The sequence below is a fragment of the Mobula birostris genome, chromosome 7 (assembly GCF_030028105.1).
Source record: "Mobula birostris isolate sMobBir1 chromosome 7, sMobBir1.hap1, whole genome shotgun sequence".
Classification (NCBI taxonomy): domain Eukaryota; kingdom Metazoa; phylum Chordata; class Chondrichthyes; order Myliobatiformes; family Myliobatidae; genus Mobula; species Mobula birostris.
In genome coordinates this window covers 146540891-146562897 of record NC_092376.1, presented here as the reverse complement: position 1 = coordinate 146562897, position 22007 = coordinate 146540891, and the positions used below count along the sequence as shown (strand labels likewise).

The 22007-nt window shown below is 42.6% G+C and overlaps 1 protein-coding gene across 3 annotated transcripts in view; it reads right to left on the bottom strand.

Moving 5' to 3' along the window:
* Positions 1 to 21620, bottom strand: part of kctd16b (potassium channel tetramerization domain containing 16b) — a 397401-nt gene extending 375781 nt beyond the window's left edge. For all 3 annotated transcript variants that reach the window (XM_072264479.1, XM_072264478.1, XM_072264480.1), the window contains exon 1: positions 20490 to 21620. In XM_072264479.1, the coding sequence (XP_072120580.1) occupies positions 20490 to 21318 (829 nt within the window). In that variant the 5' untranslated portion in view covers positions 21319 to 21620. The remainder of the gene's footprint in view (positions 1 to 20489) is intronic.
* Positions 21621 to 22007: the final 387 nt, after the last annotated feature.

The window sequence follows — 22007 nt, the reverse complement described above, 5'->3', positions numbered from 1 at the left end:
TATAACCTTCCTCTGGGACCAAGTTGCAAAAATATTATCAACAAGACACAGCCCATTGCACAAATAGAACATAATGCTGTGATTTCAGAAAAATATATAGTCACAAAGAGAATAAAATATATAGCCTATATAGAAACAACAGGAATTCTGCAGATGCTGGAAATTCAAGCAACACACATCAAAGTTGCTGGTGAACGCAGCAGGCCAGGCAGCATCTCTAGGAAGAGGTACAGTCGACGTTTCAGGCCGAGACCCTTCGTCAGGACTAACTGAAGGAAGAGTTAGTAAGAGATTTGAAAGTGGGAGGGGGAGGGGGAGATCCAAAATGATAGGAGAAGACAGGAGGGGGAGGGATGGAGCCAAGCGCTGGGCAGGTGATTGGCAAAGGGGATATGAGAGGATCATGGGACAGGAGGTCCGGGAAGAAAGACAAGAGGTGAGGGGGACCCAGAGGATGGGCAAGGGGTATAGTCAGAGGGACAGAGGTAGAAAAAGGAGAGTGAGAGAAAGAATGTGTGTATAAAAATAAGTAACAGATGGGGTACAAGGGGGAGGTGGGGTATTAGCGGAAGTTAGAGAAGTCGATGGTCATGCCATCAGGTTGGAGGCTACCCAGACGGAATATAAGGTGTTGTTCCTCCAACCTGAGTGTGGCTTCATCTTTACAGTAGAGGAGGCCGTGGATAGACATGTCAGAATGGGAATGGGGCGTGGAATTAAAATGTGTTGCCACTGGGAGATCCTGTTTTCTCTGGCGGACAGAGCATAGGTGTTCAGCAAAATGGTCTCTCAGTCTGTGTCAAGTCTCGCCAATATATAGAAGGCCGCACCAGGAGCACCGGACACAGTACATCACACCAGCCGACTCACCTACACTCTGTCCGCCAGAGAAATCAGGATCGCCCAGTGGCCACACATTTCAATTCCATGTCCCATTCCCATTCTGATGTGTCTATCCATGGCTTCCTCTACTGTAAAGATGAAGCCACACTCAGGTTGGAGGAACAACACCTTATATTCCGTCTGGTTACCCTCCGACCTGATGGCATGAACATCGACTTCTCTAACTTCCGCTAATGCCCCACCTCCCCCTCGTACCCCATCTGTTATTTATTTTTATACACACATTCTTTCTCTCACTCTCCTTTTTCTCCCTCTGTCCCTCTGACTATACCCCTTGCCCATCCTCTGGGTCCCCCCCCCCCCGTCTTTCTTCCCGGACCTCCTGTCCCATGATCCTCTTGTATTCCCTTTGCCAATCACCTGTCCAGCGCTTGGTTCCATCCCTCCCCCTCCTGTCTTCTCCTATCATTTTGGATCTCCCCCTCCCCCTCCCCCTCCCACTTTCAAATCTCTTACTAACTCTTCCTTCAGTTAGTCCTGACGAAGGGTCTCGGCCTGAAACGTCGACTGTACCTCTTCCTAGAGATGCTGCCTGGCCTGCTGCGTTCACCAGCAACTTTGACGTGTGTAGCCTATATAGAGCTGCCTTGGCCCAGCTTGTTTTGTCATCAAGCAAACACTAGAGGGCAGCACCTACAAGATGGGCCAGCCCCCAACCCAGTACAAAAGCCAGCGGTACACAGCCAGCTCTGGCGTCTGGCGTCTCCTTCGCAACAGGTAACTCCAAGGTAAGAGGGACTTGTCTGCACAACAACCGGATTTGCAGTATCCTATGTAACCAATGTCCAACAGGGTCCTGCAATCACAATGAAAACGTCCAAGACAATCATTCACACCTTTTATTGGACCATGCACCATCTCAGCAACAATACAACAATGGTACACCACTATTGAGCAACTCACTGATGGGATAGTCCTGCAGTATTTGATGCATCCAGCACTGATTTGCTAACCTAAAAGAGAAGCACAGGACAAACAAACGCACCCTAGAATGGACCCATATGGGTGCACAGTCATCTTACAATTCTGAGGAGGTCTGGTTACTGAATGGAGTGTTTTTCCTTGTATATATATGCTGACATGCTGATAAAATCAACTTATGAGCATCTATAATACACGGAATCCATACATTACCAATACTGTAGATGGCTTAGGCTCAGTTTGCTAAAATATTGCTGAGAGAAATATTGATGAAAGAAACTTCAGTAGTAATATTGTAAAACATTTTGCCACATCTATTGACAAAAACAATTTCCTTAAGATACTAAAGAAATGTAAATATGCTCCATCTAGCACTTAAGCAGTGAACATAACTTGCTTCTAGGTGGTCCTCCAAAAAAGAACACAGGGCAGAATTATATAGAAAAAATTAAGGATATGAAGGAATTAGGGATTAAGACACAAGCCATAAGGGAGGTAAGAAGAGGTTTTAAAGAAGTTTAAGAGAATAGACTGTCTTTCAAAGAGATTTTCATAAGACCAGATGCAACAACTTAAAATTCAGCCTCCAATTGTAAAGTGAAAGAACAACGAACAAGCAATAATATAGGATAAGAACAAAAGAAAGCTGAGATGTAAGAATGGCAAAGATAAATCCCCATAAGAATGAAGACAGCCGACAAAAGTTTCTGCACTGACAGAGACAGCAACCAATCAATTTGCTGGTCTGGAGAGGAAAACAGAAATTGGCATGTATGAGGCTAATAAGACGATATAAAGTAGTAAGGGTGAAGCCACGTTCTGCAGAGATCTGAACGCGACCTTAGATTGTTAATATGGAGCACAAAAGTTGCAAAGAGTTCCAATAAAGGGAGAAACTAAGAATTTCATATCATAGAAAATGATCTTCAATGCAAGTAATCTTTATAACCAATATAGAACTAGATATTTGGCTCAGTTATGCATCACTAAATTCAACTGATTAGTCAGATAGTGTGACTGATGGTGGCAAAACCAAAGGCTGATAGGTGCCAATAATAGCAAAGAATTTTTTTAAAAAATAGCATGGACTTTTAAAAGATGAGTCAGTGAAAGCAGATTTCAAAGGCTTGAGTACCCAACCTAGCATTTAACAAATAAAATGAGATTGACAACATCAGATGGTCTGTGATTAAGAAATTAGATTGGAAGTTGACTTGAGAGAGTAAATAAAGTTGTAGATTCGATGAAAGTGAGCACATAGTTTGTGGAATCAGTTCAGTGTTGAGATGAGTGAAGTTATCAATGCTGGTTTAGCAGCCTGATTATTGTCAAATAATAACTGTTCCTGAACCTGGTGCTGTGGGAACTAAGGATCATGTACCTCCTTCCTGATGGCAGCAGTGTGAAGAGAACATGGTCTGGATGGTGGGAGTCCTTGATAAAGGATGCTGCTTTCTTTTGGCAGTGTTCCTTGTAGATGTGCTCAATGGCAGGGAGGTCTTAAGTTGTGCCTTAGTATGAAAAATGCTCAAGAAAAGAAAAGAAAATCGATGCCTGACTTTACCAAAACAGTGTTCCTAGTTTAACATGGAGGACGGATATTCCCTAGAGTTTAACAAAGGGATGCAATAAATTAACAACAGCTAATTTCTGGGTATAGCCCGTACTGCATTTCATTCATTACAAATTGATATTCAACTTCACCAATGAAATATCTAAATTATAGTTTTTCAGTCAATTCTTGACAACCAACCAACGAGTGCATTCTTAAATATTCACGTCTGCATTTAAAAGCTGAGATAAGCCTGACAAACAAAATTAATCTCTATTATTCATTCTTGGGATGTTGTGTTCTCTAACAACTCCAGTAGTTATTGTCCATCGTTAATACATGATTTCACCGAACAGTGACTGCATGGAAGGAACTCATTTAACCCATTGAGTCTGTATGGACTCCTATGTAAGGCCAATCCAACTAGTCCCACTTCAGTGCAATCTCACCGCAAATGCCAGCAGTGCATTCCAGGCTATTACAATTCATGTTGTAAAAAGGCATTTCTTCGTGTCACTTTTGTTTCTTTTGTCAACTATCTTCATTCTTTCGCTCCTGGTCTTCACATTCAATCTTCTGCACTTCCCCAAAGGCCCTTACATCTTTCTCAAATTATTATGATGCCAGAAATGAACACAGGATCCTATTTCTGGTCAGGCCAGTGTCTTAGAAAATATCAGAATCAGAATGAGAGTTAGTATCACAGATATATGTTGTGAAATGCATTGTTTAGGGGAAGCAGCAAAGTGCAAGACATTAAAAATCATTAAAACTTACAAAATAAATAAATATTGCAAAAGACAAATAACGAGGCAGAATTCATAGTTTCATAACCAGTCAACCAGATGGTGGAGGGGAAGAAGCTGTTCCTAAAACATTGAGAGGGCATATCTGGAATAGTGAGGGTCTTTAATGATGAATGCTACCTTTTGGAACACCATCTTTCTGACTCTCTGACGGTGGTGTCTGAAAAGAGGATGCTATCCAAGTTGCATGCCATCTTGGACAATGTCTCCCATCCACTACATAATGTACTGCTTGGGCACAGGAGTACATTCAGCCAGAGACTCATTCCACCGAGATGCAACACTGAGCATCATAGGAAGTCACTCCTGCCTGTGGCCATCAAACTTTACAACTCCTCCCTTGGAGGGTCAGACACCCTGAGCCAATAGGCTGGTCCTGGACTTATTTCCTGGCATAATTTACATATTATTATTTAATTATTTGTGGTTTTATATTGCTACATTTATACTCTATTCTTGGTTGGTGCAACTGTAGTGAAACCCCGTTTCCCTCAGGATCAATAAAGTATGACTATGACTATGACTATTTAGAAGATGTCCTCCAGACTGTGATGTAACCAGTCAGAATGCTCTCCATCCTACATCTGTAGAAATTTGCAAGAGTTTTTGTTGACATACTAATTCTCCTCAAATGCCTACTGAAGCAGAGCTGCTGACATGCCTCCTTTGTGATGGCATCAATGTGTTGGGCCCAGGACAGATCGTCTAAGATGTTAAAATCCAGGAATGTGAAGCTGCTCACCATTTCCGCAGCTGACCTGTCAATGAAGACTAGTGCGGGTTCATTTGCTTCTTCAGTCCACAATCAATTCTTTGGTCTTACTGATGTTGAGTACAAGGATGTTGTCGTGACATGGCACAACCAGCTGACTTACCTTACTCCCACAAACCTCCTCGTCGCCACCCGAGATTCTACCAACAACAGTGGTGTCATTGGCAAATTTATAAATAGCGTTTTTTTTAGATTATGAAGGCACGTAGTCCTCTTTTATTGTCATTTACAAATGCATGCATTAAGAAATGATACAATATTTCCTCCGGTGTGATATCACAAAACACAGGACAGATCAAGACTGAAAAAACTGACAAAACCACATAATTATAACATATAGTTACAACAGTGCAACAATACCTTAACTTGATGAAGAAGTCCATGAGCACAGTAAAGTTCAAAGTCTCTCAAATGTCCCACATCTCACGCAGATGGGAGAAGGAAGAACTCTCTCTGCCATACCGACCACTGTCCGACTCTGGGTCATCCGAAAACTTCAAGCTCTGATCAGCTCTCCTACACCGAGTACTGAGTGCCATCTCTGTCCGAATGATTCGACCTCAACCTCGGTCGCCACCAGCAGGCAAAGCCGGGGATTTTGAGGCCTACCCTCCGAAAGATTCCCAACTATGCAGTAACGACAGCAGCAAATGAGCGTTTCAGAAATTTCTCTAGATGTTCCTCTGTGCTTTCACGTCCATCTTCCTCAAATCAGAATTATCCACGGCCCCTACTTAACAGATATGATATCATTTTCACCGGAGGGCTGCGCACGCGTGGCGCGCTGCCTCTCTCCTCCCGCTTGCGCTGTGCTTAGCCACACAGTCATGAGTGTAGAGAGAGTAGAGCAGTGGGCTAAGCACGCATCCTTGAGGTGTGACTGGGTAGATTGCCAGCGAGGAGAACTTATCACCGTACTGACTGTGTCTCCCGATGCAGAAGGAGGTACAGAGGCCGCATCATGGCCTCCTTGATCTTTTAATCTACCCACATACTCTCTTAGCCACTGTTTCAACATGCATTGCCATATTCAATTAATTATGTATAGGAACATGAGAATATGAAGAGTAGGAATAAGCCATTTGGGCTTTCAAATTATTGAATAGCATTTTCACTAACTTGGAAAACAACTGCATTTAGGTCTCGTGCACACGATATTACAGATTGTGGTTTATTATAATCATGATCCTGCTGCTGAAGGACACTGCTATAAGCTGCAGATCTACTCTGAATATATCACGTTGAGCATGATAATCGCGTCACATGGCACAAGAGAGTTTGTGAAGACAGCACTCTGTCTATATAAGTATTGAACAGCAATTACTCCCACCGGTGTCCAGGATCAAGTTGGTGAGGATGAGGTTTTTGGTTCACTCCTCATTCTAATTATCTCATTGTCAACCACAGACACATCTGGCAGATATGATTTTCAGCTGAGCCAGTGAAGGCTATCGAAGTACCTGACCTACAATAGCTTCGGTAATGCTGTTACGCTCAATGACTCTTTCATATGCTGTCTGGCATGGCAGAGTACAGTTTCAGCAACCAAAGTGGAGTAGATGGCAATTGTTCTTTGCCAATATTTGATTTAACATGATATAACATCAAAAAAGTTTGAGGACACCTAAGGCCATTCCATCTCACTTGTAAACTATAGTGCCACAGTCTCTATTTGGATGTGTCCTGGTGGAAAAAGATACATCCAATTTTGTAATGAAGGAATAAGTAGTTCCCTGAATGTTATGATTATTCGAATAAAACTTTCATTGCCTTAACTTTCGGCCAGCTTTATCAACTTAAACATTAGTCACATGAGCTGGACTTTGGAATGGTGACCTGCCCAAGTACATCTGAATCAGGTCCTTAGATCAAAGCTAAATTGTCCATCTGTTTTTTTTTTCTTATTATACTTCAACATAACAGTTTTAATGCAACTGAATAGTATGGAAGACCATACTAAGAAAGAACAATCCACTATGGCTGTGCAGTTACTTAAAGACCAAAGTAGGTAGAGACAATAGATTTCCTTCCCTTAAGGACATTATTTGTTTGAATAACCAGCTATCAGCTTTGTGGTCAGCAATAACAACAAGTATGTGAAGAGCAAGAGGATAAGACATGAGAGAAAAGGAGCAATCAAGTGTGACAGTGGAAAAGTGTGTATGAAACCAGAGGAGATAGCAGAGATACTTAATGAATACTTTGCTTCAGTATTCACTATGGAAAAGGATCTTGACAATTGTAGGGATGACTTACAGCAGATTGAAAAGCTTGAGCATACAGACATTAAGAAAGAGGGTGTGCTGAAGCTTTTGGAACGCATTAAGTTGGATAAGTCACTGGGACTGGATGAGATGTACCCCAGGCTACTGTGGGAGGCAAAGGAGGAGATTGTTGAGCCTCTGGCGATGATCTTTGCATCATCAATGAGGACGGGAGAGATTCCAGAGAATTGGAGGTTTGCAGATGTTGTTCCCTTATTCAAGAAAGGGAGTAGAGATAACCCAGGAAATTATAGACCAGTAAGTCTTACTTCAGTGGTTGGAAAATTGATGGAGAAGATCCTGAGAGGCAGGATCATGAACATTTGAAGAGGCATAACATGATTAGGGATAGTCAGCATGGCTTTGTCAAAGGCAGGTCGTGCCTTACGAGCCCAATTGAATTTTTTGAAGATGTGACTAAACACATTGATGAAGGTAGAGCAGTAGATGTAGTGTATATGGATTTCAGCAAGGCATTTGATAAGGTATCCCGTACAAGGCTTATCGAGAAAGTAAGGAGGCATGGGATCCAAGGGGATCTTGCTTTGTGGATCCAGAATTGGCTTGCCCACAGAAGGTAAAGAGTGGTTACAGATGGGTCATATTCTGCATGGAAGTTGGTGACCAGTGGTGTACCTCAGGAATCTGTTCTGGGACCCCTTGTCTTCGTAATTTTTATAAATGACCTGGATGAGGAAGTGGAGGGATGGGTTAGTAAGTTTGCTGATGATACAAAGGTTGGAGGTGTTGTGGATGGTGTAGAGGGCTGTCAGAGGTTACAGTGGGACATTGATAGGATGCAAAACTGGGCTGAGAAGTGGCAGATGGCGTTCAACCCAGATGGATGTGAGGTGGTTCATTTTGGTAGGTCAAATATGATAGCAGAATATAGTATTAATGGTAAGACTCTTGGCAGTGTGGAGGATCAGAGGGATCTTGGGGTCTGAGTCCATAGGACACTCAAAGTTGCTGCACAGGTTGACTCTGTGGTTAAGAAGGCATACGGTGCATTCACCTTCATCAATCGTGGGATCGAGTTTAAGGGCCGAGAGATAGTGTTGCAGCTATATAGGAGCCTGGTCAGACCCCACTTGGAGTACTGTGCTCAGTTCTGGTCACTTCACTACAGGAAGGATGTGGAAAGTACAGAAAGGATACAGAGGAGATTTACAAGAATGTTGCCTGGATTGGGGAGCATGCTTTACGAGAACAGGTTGAGTGAACTTGGCCTTTTCTCCTTGGAGCAGCAGAGGATGAGAGGTGACCTAATAGAGGTGTATAAGATGATGAGAGGCATTGATCATGTGGATAGTCAGAAGTGTTTTTCCAGTGCTGAAATGGCTAACACAGGAGGGCACAGTTTTAAGGTGCTTGGAAGCAGGTACAGAGGAGATGTCAGGGCTAAGTTTTTTTTATGCAGAGAGTGGTGAGTGTATGGAATGGGCTGCTGGCAATGGTGGTGGAGGTGGATACAACAGGGTCTTTTAAGAGACTCCTGGATAGGTACATGGAGCTTAGAAAAATAAAGGGCTATGGGTAACCCTAGGTAATTTCTAAGGTAAGTACATGTTTGGCACAGCATTGCGGGCCAAAGGGCCTGTATTGCGCTGTAGGCGTTCGATGATTCTACATTTCTATGTTTCTATAACAAGAAAAGATTTTGTTTCTAGAATTCCAGGTTATTAACCATTTAAATTTACTGACACTAAATTCCCCATAACCAATAGCAATTTTTGAATTTGTGCCTCAAGATCAATTTCCAAGCTTCTAGTTAACTAGTCCAAACATTTAACAATAGTCTCCATTTCCAATAAGTTATTGATATCCAGTTCTCCAAAAAGTTCCTCTTACGATGGCATATAAGCAATCTGAAGAAGTAGGAATGGCTTTATAAAGCATCAAATTGTAGCATTTAGTGAGTTGATTTATGGTCAAACTTAATTCATCCGCTCCATTAACAACAACATCCCCACTAACCAAAAGCTGCTAAGAGGAAAAAGAAACATGATGAACACTGAGATTGCTGCTTATGAAACTCAGATACAACTGCATAATTAAATAAACGTAACTGCATGAATTCCTTGTGAAACTTCTCCCTAGCCCACTGAATTAATTAGTTTTACAGTCTTGCATAATATGAGTGTTGCACATTATGATAGCGGAATGAGAGAAAAAGTACTTAGCTTCTGACTATTGTGAGGCCATAAAACGATGTCTAGGAATAGAACAGAATCATTAAATCAATCTTTTTGACATTTCTTGAGCATCCATATGCCCAACATCTTAATTCATATTTCCAATTTTCAATTGGACCTGGGACTTAGTAAGCGAAGTTGTAACCAAGATTCACATTAAACATATTTCCTTTTGCCTTGCTTTTTGCTAGTTTCATTTGTTTTCGGTCCTTCCATTGGCAGAGGCAGACATACCTGACAGCAATAAAGCTGAAGAAACAGAAACTGCATTTTACGAGCTAAAAGTAAGATTTATTTTCACAGTTTAAGTGAGTTCCTATGTTCAAGGTAACAATGGAAAACATACTTGCAACTCCTAGGCAAGGAATGGAGAACCAAATCCAAGTACGTATTGAAAACCAAATGAAACAAATGATTCAGATGAGAGAATCAAGTGCAAGTTTCTCCATAGTACAAAGCAAGGTAACAGAGTGGGCTATGACTAGGATGCAGAGAAGCTTCAGAGGGTTACCAAGAGGTTATATAATGTGGAAAAATGTAAAGTTTTCCACTTTGCTAGAAAAAATATTAAGAATAAGACAGAGATTGATTAATATGTGCTGGGGCAGCAGGCTGAGGGTAGAAGACACCAACAGAATCAACAAACTCATTCGTAAGGCCAGTGATGTTGTGGGGATGGAACTGGACTCTCTGACAGTGGTGTCTGAAAAGAGGATGCTGTCCAAGTTGCATGCCATCTTGGACAATGTCTCCCATCCACTACATAATGGACTGGTTGGGCACAGGAGTACATTCAGCCAGAGACTCATTCTGCCGAGATGCAACACAGAGCGTTATAGGAAGTCATTCCTGCCTGTGGCCATCAAACCTTACAACTCCTCCCTTGGAGGGTCAGACACCCTGAGCCAAGAGGCTGGTCCTGGACTTATTTCCTGGCATAATTTACATATTACTATTTAACTATTTAAGGTTTTATTACTATTTATTATTTATGGTGCAACTGTAACAAAAACCAATTTCCCCCGGGATCAATAAAGTACAACTATGACTATGACAAATCAAGGGGTAGGAAGGTTAGTACAGGAAATGCTGAGGTAAAAGGAACACAATGGCCTACTCTTGCTTCAATTTCCTATGCTTTTATATTCTTTTGTTCTTAGATAGTAACTTTATCCTCGGCTCAGATGACACTTGAACAACAATTTTTTTCAAAAATGTTATTTCCTCAGAATTTTTTTTTGTTTATGATAGACCACTGGAAGCTGAACACAAATATAGTTTGATTACTCGTATCACGTAGGAATTTGGACAAACAAGAAATTAACTTTTATTGAATATAATGCATTTAATTGCATAATGGTGCTGAAGCTTTGCAATAGTTCAACTGAGCTAAAAATGTTTTATTGATGATTTTCAATTGTACTCAGTGTTTGAGGATTCTCACTTAAGTGTACAACAATAATCAGCTAGCATTGATGTAATCCAGTTGCGCTGATACCATTTCTCCATGACGACAATGTCCTGGTGAAACCTTTCATGATGCTCATCACTGTCAGCATCAAGATTTGCAGAGAAAAGGTCTAAATGGGAATGCAGAAAATGAATCTGCAGTGACATGTTGCACTTCATGCTTTTGTATACTTGAAGCAGTTTGTCAGCCAGCTGCACATAGCTTGGTGCTCTGTAGTTGCCATAAAATTTTCAACAACATATTTGAATGCCTTCCATGTGATTTTTTCCAGTTCCACTATAAGTTCTTCAAATTGCATGTCATTGATGACCTGTTTGATTAGTGGACCAACAAAAATATCTTCCTTAATATTGGTATCAGTTATTTTGACTTGAATTTTGAATTGAAATAGCAAATATAGGCGATTTCAAAAATTGTTGCATGATAGGGATTTTCATGGTGATTTTCATGATCAGTAGATCAAAATGAATAAGATACACCTAAAAGTATTAGGAAGCAAAATCTTTGTTGTCCAGCTTAATTATTATTTATTCCTTTGACTCAATGGAAAGCACTCTCCGATTTCGAGATAAGTGAATAAAAATCTCCTCCAACAAACACAAAATGCTGGTGAACGCAGCAAGCCAGGCAGCATGACGGAGGGGATTAATGGAAGTTAGAGAAATCAATGTGGATCTCTCAGTGGACACACATTTTAATTCCACGTCCCATTCCCAATCTGATATGTCAATCCACGGCCTCCTCTACTGTTAAGATGAAGCCACACTCAGGTTGGAGGAACAACACCTTATTTTCCGTCTGGGTAGCCTCCAACCTGGTAGCATGAACATTGACTTCTCTAACTTCTGTTAATGCCCCTCCTCCCTTTCTTACCCCATCCCTTATTTATTTTTATTTCCTCTTTTTTTTTCCTTCTCTCTCTGTCCCTCTCACAATCACTCCTTGCCTGCTCTCCATCTTCCTCTGGGCTCCCCTCCCCCTTTCTTCCCCCCTAGGCCTCCTGTCCCATTATCTTCCCGCTTCTCCAACTCTGTATCCCTTTTGCCAATCAACTTTCCAACTCTTAGTTCTTTCCCTCCCCCTCCTGTCTTCTCCTATCATTTCAGATCTCACCCTCACCCTCCCATTTTCAAATCTCTTACTATCTCTTCTTTCAGTTAGTCCTGACAAAGGGACTCGGCCCGAAACATCGACTGTACCTCTTCCTATAGATGCTGCCTGGTCTGCTGCATTCACCAGCAATTTGTGCGTGTTGCTTGAATTTCCAGCATCTGCAGAATTCCTCGTGTTTACGTTTTTAAAAATCTCCTCCACAATGTTGATTTACTGGAAGTGCTGTAATTAAGTGGGGATTTAAACCAAAATCTCTCTGTTCTCTCCAAGAGGTCAACAACCTATTTCAAAAATTAAAAATGCAATGGAATTACTCCTCTAGTCTTGGCAAATGTGGTCCCCTCAACCAACATTAATAAATCTTATTGCTTTGGCGTAAAGTTTTGGAGACATGGTGAGTTTATGGAAGTTGTTTCATAAATGGAAGGACTTTTATTGTCTCACTATCCCATACCGCACATGTAAAATAACAGGATGAGAGCAATATAATTTCAAATATCTGTCAATGTTACACAAACAGGCCTATGAAAGAAAGCATGGTCCAATTGTGACTTAATTCCCACTACTATCTGTAAGCAGTTTGTTTGCTCTCTCCATGCCCGCATAGATTTCCTCTGGGTGCTCTGGTTTCCTCCCAGATTCCAAAGGTGTGCGGTTAGGGTTAGTGAGTTGTGGGCACGCGATATTGGCATCAGAAGTGTATTAACACATATAGACTGATCAGCACAATCCTCTCCAATTCAACTGGTTGCAAATGATGCATTTCTCTGTATGTTTCAATGGACATGTGACAAATAAAGCTAATCTTACATGTTCTTTCCTCCCATTGTTTACATCTCTGTGGCAAACATTTCTGTATATCTAAATAGTGAGCTTAAATCAACATATTAGAATATAAAAATTAATATACTGAACATCAAAGATATTTATAGAAAATTTATAAACAAATAATGCTATGATTCATGGGGTTTTCCCCATTAATGACTGGAAAATGCAACTTCAAATCTTATTTACTTGAAGACAGTAATATGCATGGTTACCAGCATACTCTTGCAGGGTTTTCTTGATGTTTATTGTGTTCATATAAAGGTTGCGGGGAGAAGGAAGAAAAATGGGGATGAAAGGGATAATAATCAGCCATGATGGAATGGTAGAACAGACTCGATGTGCCGAATGGCCTAATTCTGCTCCTATGTCTTATATTTTCCAACCAAAGGAATGAATAATCATTCTAACATTTAGTATGTGGTTAAAAGAATGACTGAATAAATTCCAGGTTTTATGTAACTATTAACTTGACATTTGCAGAGCAAATGGTAACATACCATTTTTTAGACTTTAATAATTTAGAGGCTCTTGATTTCATTTTGTTAATTAAAGATTATTATGTGGCTACTGATAGTAATCAAACACCTTTAACAACCTATTATGTTCACATTTAATCATATAATTAACCAAAAAGGGAAAATAAAATCTACAGGAGATGCCTCTTCAACAACATTTTCTCAGATTGTTGCCAATAAAATGTTGCATTTACTAGGGAGATCCAAATTTCCACCCCATCCCCTACAAATTTTACCATGCCTCTTCTCAGATCAAGGCTCTCATATTTCCTCTTCAAACCCATCAGTTTGATGCCTGCTCCAACAACAATCACATTCCTTCACTATTCCCCTATAACCTATTCTCTCACAAGGCTATCAGCTCCATCCTGATTCTCCTGCCAACCACTTACACACTAAGGTTAATTTATTGTAGCCAATTAGCCTAGAAACCAGCACATCTTAGGAATATGACAGCACCCAGGGGAAATCTATGTAGTTACAAGAAGAACTCAATATAGTCAGCACCAGAGTCGAGGACTGACCCAGGCTGCTGAAGCTATGTGGAGTAGCATTTCTTGCTGAGCCACTGGGCCACCTGAAATTGCATTAGCTAAGCTCAAAATGGAAACAGAAAAAACATTTCAGTTTTGCATTGGTATTTTCATGTCAGGGTAATGAACTAGACCCGTTCTTCACATGATTAGACATGTAAGCCTCTTGGCCCTTGGTTGAGAAGTTACAAAGGTTTCCTGGCCTCTTATAGTCTAGGAAATTGTTAAATAAAAGAATGGTTATAGAATAACACACAAAATTCCTTCAGGAATTCAGTAGGTCAAAAGGCATCTCTTGAGGGAAATGGACAGTACAGTATACATTTTGGTTTGAGACTCCTCTTCAGGGCTGGAAAGGAAGAGGGAAGAAAGTCAGTGTAAAGAGTGGGGGATGGTGTGAAGAGAGAGCTGGAAGGTGATAGGTGAATCCAGGAGAGAGGAGAAGATAGGCAGGTCACACACCACTCCATGGTCTCCATTCCCTGTTATAATGGGAGACTGAAGAGGAAATTCTGTCACATGGCCACTTTGGATCTCGTGTGCACAGAACATGAGAACTCAGCAATTATTCAGTGGACTGGGCCAAAACTTGTTGCAAACAAAATTTACCCTTCAGACTTCTTTAGCTGTTCCTGTTTCGAATGTCAAGATTTTGTAAAGCCCCAAAGGAATTACTTCTGTGAGCTGACAGTAAATAAAAATGTTATGCTTGAGTTATAATCAAAGGTGTTAAAAACAAAGGAAAAGTAAAAATAAATTATTTGTAATATAAGCAGTTATGGAACTAATAAACAGTACCTCACACTACATCTTTTTCTTGAATAAAGTCCTAATCCAGATTATTGATGACACTACTATATTAATAAGTCACCATGTAGAAAAATGTCAGTATAGTACTTTGTATTACAGTGAGAGCACAATACGCAAAAGGTCAGGATGAAATACATCTAAAGTTCATGACTAAGTATGCATTAAAATATTTTTAAACTATATATGTATATTTTTTATTATAATAGGGAAAAATAAAACTCTGATATACATTATCCAAGACCCTTTTACTTGTGTCTACAGTAGTAGAGAGAAACATCAAGTAGGCCATTGCAGAAAGGAACATCTAATTGCTCCAAAGCATTTATTTGGGCAAAAAGTGCAAGGATAATCCATTACACATAATTAAAAAAATAATAGAACCCTATATTGCACTGAAAGGCAAAATAATAGTGCTTCATTCCCATACAGTGGTCTCCCATATATCATAAAAATACTGTTCATCATGACTGGCATGGAAGGCAAACATAGGCTTCAGTCTTCCCAGTGTCTGAAAAAAATGTCTCCTTTCTTTCTTGTGATCCCGCTGGTAATTTCATCAAATCTAAATTCAATTCATCAGGGCAGACCACAGCTTTTTCTTAATCCACAATTTTCTTCTTCTAATGAGGGGAATACAATTATTACAACAGACATGAGGAAATCTGCAGGTGCCGGAAATCCAAAGCAACACAAACAAAATGCCAGAGGAACTCAGCAGGCCAGGCAGCATCCTTGGAAAAGAGTAAACAGTTGACGTTTCGTGCCGAGACCCTTCATCATGTAGGGTCTCAGCCCAAAGCGTCGACTGTTTACTGTTTGCTGCCTGGCCTGCTGAGTTCTCCCAGCATTTTGTGTCTATCTCTGAAGATAAATGCTGACTCAGGGAGAATCAGAGAACAACTGCTCCCTTAATTTTGCATAGCATTGCAAATTGAGCTTCATCATTAAATTGTAGATGAATCACCTACTGTTACAATAGGTCAACAGCACATGCCATATTAATGGCTCATCACTGAACCCTAGAACATCTGAATAGTGAAGATGCATACATTAGGATGCTCTTCATTGACTACAGTTTGGCATTTAATACTATCTTTCCCTAAGAACTAATCAGAAAGCTTCAAATCCTAGACCTCAATACCACTTTGTCCTATTAAATCCTCAATTTCTTCAGTTGCTGACCCCAGTCAATTCAGATTGGTAACAACGTCTCTCCACAATCACCATCAGCACAGGTGCACCACAAGGCTGTGTGTTTAGTCTCGGTCTACTTGCTTTACAATTATAACCGTGAGGCTAAGTACAGTTCCAATACCATGTTAAAGTTTACTGACGACACCACCGCTGCTGGCCGAATCAAAGCTGGTGACAAGTCAGCATATAGGAGGGAGATTGAAAATCTGGTTGAAGGATGCCACAAAGAGAGCCCCTCACTCAACGTCAGCACACTTACAAGGAGTGCTGCCACAAGAAGGCAGCACTCACCATCAAGGGCTCCCATCCAAACCATGCTCCCTTCTCCGTGTTGCCAACTGGAAGGAGGTACAAGAGCTTTAGGTCCACATCACCAGGTTCAGGATCAGTTATTACCCTTCAACCCTTGGACTCCTGAATAAGAGTGGATAACTTCACTGAATTCAACACTGAACTGATTCCACAACCTATGGGCTCACATTCAAGCACTCTGCAACTTATTTTCTCATTATTTATTCATTTATTTATTTATCATTTGATTTCTCTCTGTATTTGCACAGTTTGTCATCTTTTGAACATCGGCTGTTTGTCTGTCTTTAGGTGTAGTTTTTCTGTGATTCTATTGTGTTTCTTTTTTCTGTTGTGAATGCCCACGTGTTCCTTAAGGTTGTTATAGCCATGGGTGGTAGTGGGGCTAAGCTCCCACTAGTAATTAAATGATCCCAATGGCGTGTATCTCAAATAGCTTCTGACAACCAAGTCTAGCTGCTGGCCGTCACATATAGCTTAGCTACTAAGCCTGGCAGAACCATTCCTACTGACAGGAGAAGCAGCAAAGGCACCTTAAAGCCGGCCGCTTCAAGGAGATGGGGCTCATCAGCTGTGGTTAGCAGCTCACCTAGGAGAAGGAAAGCTCTGATCTCAACCCTCCACTACCTTGCGTCTATACCCACTCATGGGAAAGGCTTCAGAAGTAATCTCTGAGGAAAAATTCGGAGCTGGAGTCCCTAAGGGAGTCTTACATTGAGTTCAATGCTGACTGGCAATTCCTGCAAAGCTGCTCTTGTCAAAGTGAATCAGTCTCTGAGGTAGCTTTAGTTTTGTCATCTTTGTGGAGAAGGGCAGCCTGCTACATGGGCAGCAGTTTGCTCTCCATATCGTACCGCCCTGGCTTGCATATCATGTAGACAGCTGGGATGCAACATCCATGGTCGACTCTGACCATTGGAGAGTCTCTGTTGCCCACAAGAAATTAATCTCAGGCTAGTATAGTATATGATGACATATACATACTTCAATAATAAATTTACTTTGACCTTTGAACTTTAATGGCTTGCTGAGTTTCTTGCCTACCATCAGTTTGTCTCTTACTCTAGATCCCTAATGTATAAAATAATGTTTTCATAATGAATAAATTGATATTTTGCTCAACTGGCATTTGCTTGGAAATCAACTCCTACAAATACCTATGTATGGAAAATGGATTAAGCTCATTAATTGTGAATTCAGCTGTAAAGTAGCAGGCAAAATAAAGTGTCCAAGCAATACTGAGCTATTGTCTCATCAACCGGTGAGACAAAATGAGAACAGATCTAATTCTTATCATCAAAGTCATTGGTAAGTAGCTCCTCATAATCATGTACATTAAACTAACTTGATTCAGTTACTGTTTTCAATAACTATTATTAAACAATACCTTCAGTAAGCAATTACTGAGTATTGTATGCTATTATGCTTGGATCAACTCCAATAAAGAATTTCAGAGGCAAACTATTCATCTGTAAATTGTAGAAATAAAGCAATTCCGCCATTTCGGAGCCATCTTACCTGCAGACAGGGGCCTGCTCCAGGTACATGTGGTTTTGTGAGCAGGCAACAATGAACTTGGGCAGCTCACTGCTTAGCAGAGATCACACTAATGTTTTAAGTTGCCACATTATGGAAAGTAGTACTAGGTTGTCAACTGATGTGAGAAGTTGTACAGTTAATCCACAGGATTTAGTGATGACAGTGCTTTAGCCCTATAGATTGTACTGCATTGCTGCTCTAAAAACATATATTGTCCCTACATGATGTACAATAGTTGGCAATGTGTTCACCTAACTGATACATTTTCATTGATAACATTAAAATGCACAATAACCCTTAGGTATATTGCGCCTCTTGCATGACAAAGAAAATCCAAAGGTGTTTCACAGTACAGAATCATCAGATGAATTCTGTTACTGGAAATTAGACCGGGTGAAGGACAGCTTATCCATTAGGTACCATAGATTCCATTTAACAACCCTAAAGGAAGAAAGCGAGATAGCAGGGCAATGAGATTCAGGGAAAAGATCCCGGAGCTCTGAGTCTTGACATATGTTGAAGCCAAAATTGGAGGAATGCAAATAGTTTGGGAAATTGTAGATAAGAGTAATTATAGAAACAAGGAGGGCTAGCCCAAGGAATGATTTGAAGATGAAGGTGAGAACATTACAAGATATTGTTCAACTGAGACCCAATGCAGGTCAAGGAACAACGGCTGATAGTAAACAACAGTCTGCTAGGCATGGGAAGAAAGCTTTTGGGTGATTCCTAGTACAGTACATAAAAAGAAGCAGAAAGTGGAAAACCAGGCGGGAACATGTCAGAATACAGTAGACAGACCATGAGCTGAATAAAAGTTGTTGATAACAGTTTAATCGAATTCGCAGAATTCTTACCTGTCCTTAGAGTTTATTTCAGCTAAAACTTATCCCTTCATTACGAATTGCTCGGGACTGTTGTTTTCATGACCTGCGCGATCTAAATAAATGGCGTTGCATTTCAACAATGTACGGTACTAATTACAGGTATTAAAAATGAAGGAAATATTTTCAAGTAGCACTACCAGGCGTGCCAGGTTCTGTCGGATTGTGTGACTCAGCGGTACCACAGCTATGCTATATGATCATGTTTAGTCAGAAACCCATTAGAAGGTGCATTCTGTCCGTGCACAAGTCCATTCTTGACCGAAAGCACTCGGGTCTTGCCACCACCAATTTTCTCAGGATTTAATTTAAAACCACAACACTGAAAGTTGCAGTACCGCCAGGTGAAACACCGATTTGTTGCTTCCTCGTGCGCCGTCTATTTCACACTGCCACTGGTGGTAAAATCTCATATTGCAATAAAATATCACATTGTAATAAACTCAATTTTCTCAGGGAACAGAATCAAGAGTTCCGTTGGCACTCGCTGATGCTGCATCGTCTCCCACAGAACTAGGCAGGAGAAATATAGCTCGTTACTGCCTCTTGCGATTAGTTGGGGGTATTGACCGAACCGATTCCCAGCGCTTGAAGCCCGGAGGCGGAAGAGAAAACGCGAAAGAAGTAGAATTCATATTTGAAGGCAGACGTTAGAAGTTCAAGTTTTACTGCCGGCTAGAAAGTACTTGCCCGATTATTAACGCACCTATTGGTCAGAATTGCAAATCATGAACTAGTTTATCATGGCTTCCCATTACAGTTGCCGCTGTACAACACTCACTCTGAAAAGGCAAACTTCCCCCACTGAGGGGGCGTTGGGAACAGGCGCCTTTGGCTGGTTCTCTCGTTTTGATAACAGACCTTACCCTGTAAATGCATCCTTTCCTTCTCCTTTTACACAGCTACTTCGGTGATTCAAAACATCCCCCGAAGAGTCAGCAGGCATACGCTTTGTATACGGGTAAAGTACGGTACAATCTGTACAAGCGCCGTCAAATAAATAACTGCCATTCAAACACCTTCGATGTCCACGTGACATCGGTACCAACCCCGTTCATAACTAAATGTTATTGCAAAACTGTAACAAATCTCTGGAGTTGCTCCCAATGCACCGACAGCGAAGTTTGTGCTGACTCTCCCCCACTAAAAGGATTTGTGTAGATAACCGGTGCAGTGTGAGGGATGTGGTAAACTGCTCAGATTGTCTCCCGCGCAAATAGGCCAACAAACTGTTGGGGCCGGACTCAACGTGGTAGAAAGTAGGGTCTACGAGCTGTAGGTGAACAGCGCTTGAAGAATGGATGTATTCGCGTTGGATGGTGAATGTGGACAAAATATTTTCGATGACGAATGACAAGTGTAGGTGGAGAGCACGTGCTGGCAATGGACATTGGGTGCGGTCGGAATGCCTTGGGGTAGCTGGTAGTAACGGACGGGATATGTTGGGGGTAGTTGGCGGGTGTACCAAGAGTGCTTTGGGGATGGACGGTGGGTGTAGGCAGGATGTGCTGAGAGCGGTCGGTGGGAGTAGACGGGTTGCGTTGCAGATGGATGGAGAGGGTGCACAGACTATGTCTGGGATGGATGGAAGTTGTGGAGGGAATATGTCAGAGATGGATAGAGGATATGGAGAATATGTCGGGGATGGATGGAGGCTGCAGATAGATTATGTAAGAGACGGATAGAGGGTGTGGAGAGAATTTGTCGCGGATGGATGGAGACGGTGAGCGGGATGTGTTGGCAATAGATGGTGTTAGGAATGGATAATGGGTGTGAGCTCCACATTTTGATGTAAGTTAAGGGTGTAAGCGGCTGTGTTGGCATGTAGAGTATGTATTGGAGTCAGGTGTAAGAAGGGCTGTGAATAACGCTGTACTCACGGTAGAAGAGGTACTCGGTGTAGCTGCTCCATGCCCTATCATCGATTGCCTGGCCGCAGGCTGAGCCGGTGACGGACGAATTGCTGCCCAACAGAGTGAAGCCTGCCTCGGCCAGCGTGTCGAATGCTCTTTCGAGTTGCCGGTAGCGAAGATAGAAGCGGGACGTGTACCTGTCCGGTGTCCGGTCCGGGTCCCTACTTTCGTTCACATTATCTCCGAACACTTCCTTGAGGAGCCCGATGCGGCCACACACGAGGATTCGAGGTACCCGGCGGAAGAGCCGGGCGTCGCCTTGCATGCTGTCCCGCCCTAGAACGCAGGAGCCCCGGTAACCGATGGTGATAAATCCTGCCCTGCGCTCGGCTGTCTGGCTCACACCCCGCGGAAGGTCACTGCCCTGGGACAGCTCATCCTGGTCGCTGTGCAATGGGTCTTCGAGGCCGGGACTCTGCCTCTCGTCCGGACTCAGCATCCGAACCAAATCGGGCAGTTGGAAGAACTCAGCCTCCCGTCTGAGACGCATCTTCTCCGGGAAGAGATCGGGCAGGACCACGGAGCGGTCGCGCAGGTAATCCAGGATGTAGCGGAACAAGAAGCCGTCCCTGTCGATGAAGAAGCGTCCACGGTTGTCTCGGGCCAGTTCTGGGCTGCCAGAGTTCCTCTTGTGGCCGAACATCTTGCCGAGCACTGAATTAGGGAGGCTAGTGAGGGTAGAGAGCCGAGTGAAGTACACCTGACCACCCACATTCAACTCCACCACTTCGGGCAGCGCTCCGCCGCTGTCCCGGGCTGGCACGGCTGTTGTCCTGCAATTGGCATTTAACGCCATCACCAACCGGCCGCCAGCGACTTCTGGCCGGCTGACCGAGCCCTGTGCTCTCCGCACCGGCCGAAGTGTCCAGGATCTCCCTCCCTCTCTCCCTCCCGGCACTGGCTCGGTGCGAGTCCCGGCTTCCCTTCTCACCGCAGGAGCGGGCGAGCGTATGTGCTAGGGCAAGTTGAGAGGTTCGGGTAACACAGACTGACCCGGTCCAAGCTGCTTTCCTGCGGGGGAGTTCGGAGCCGCCGCCGCCGGGTTCGCTGCTCCAACCTCTCAGTGTCACATCTCAGAGAAGCGGAGAGACAGAGAGGGAGAGAGAGAGAGATGGAAAGCTGCTGGGAAGCGGCTCTTACATCATCTCCCCAAGATCACACACCGCCTCCTGTCGAGATTTACTTCTGCAACTTGTGGACTCCGGATGATTCAGGTTCACGGGCGAATTAGAGAAACGTCTCTCTCTGTTTGCGGCTTCGGCTTCGGCTTCGCGCCAGTTGTCGCTGGCGCGCTGGCCACTTTCAGACTTGGACACTTTCGGAGACGCCGCCTGTCCGGCTTCCCTCACACCTCCCCGTCTCCATCTTGCTCCATTTGACGGAAGCGTGCGCGGTTTCACCGCCACCCTGTTGTCACCCGCGGGTCCATCAAAGTTGTCATTGAACCTTAGCCACGAGGAGACCGAGTGTACTGGATCCACACGG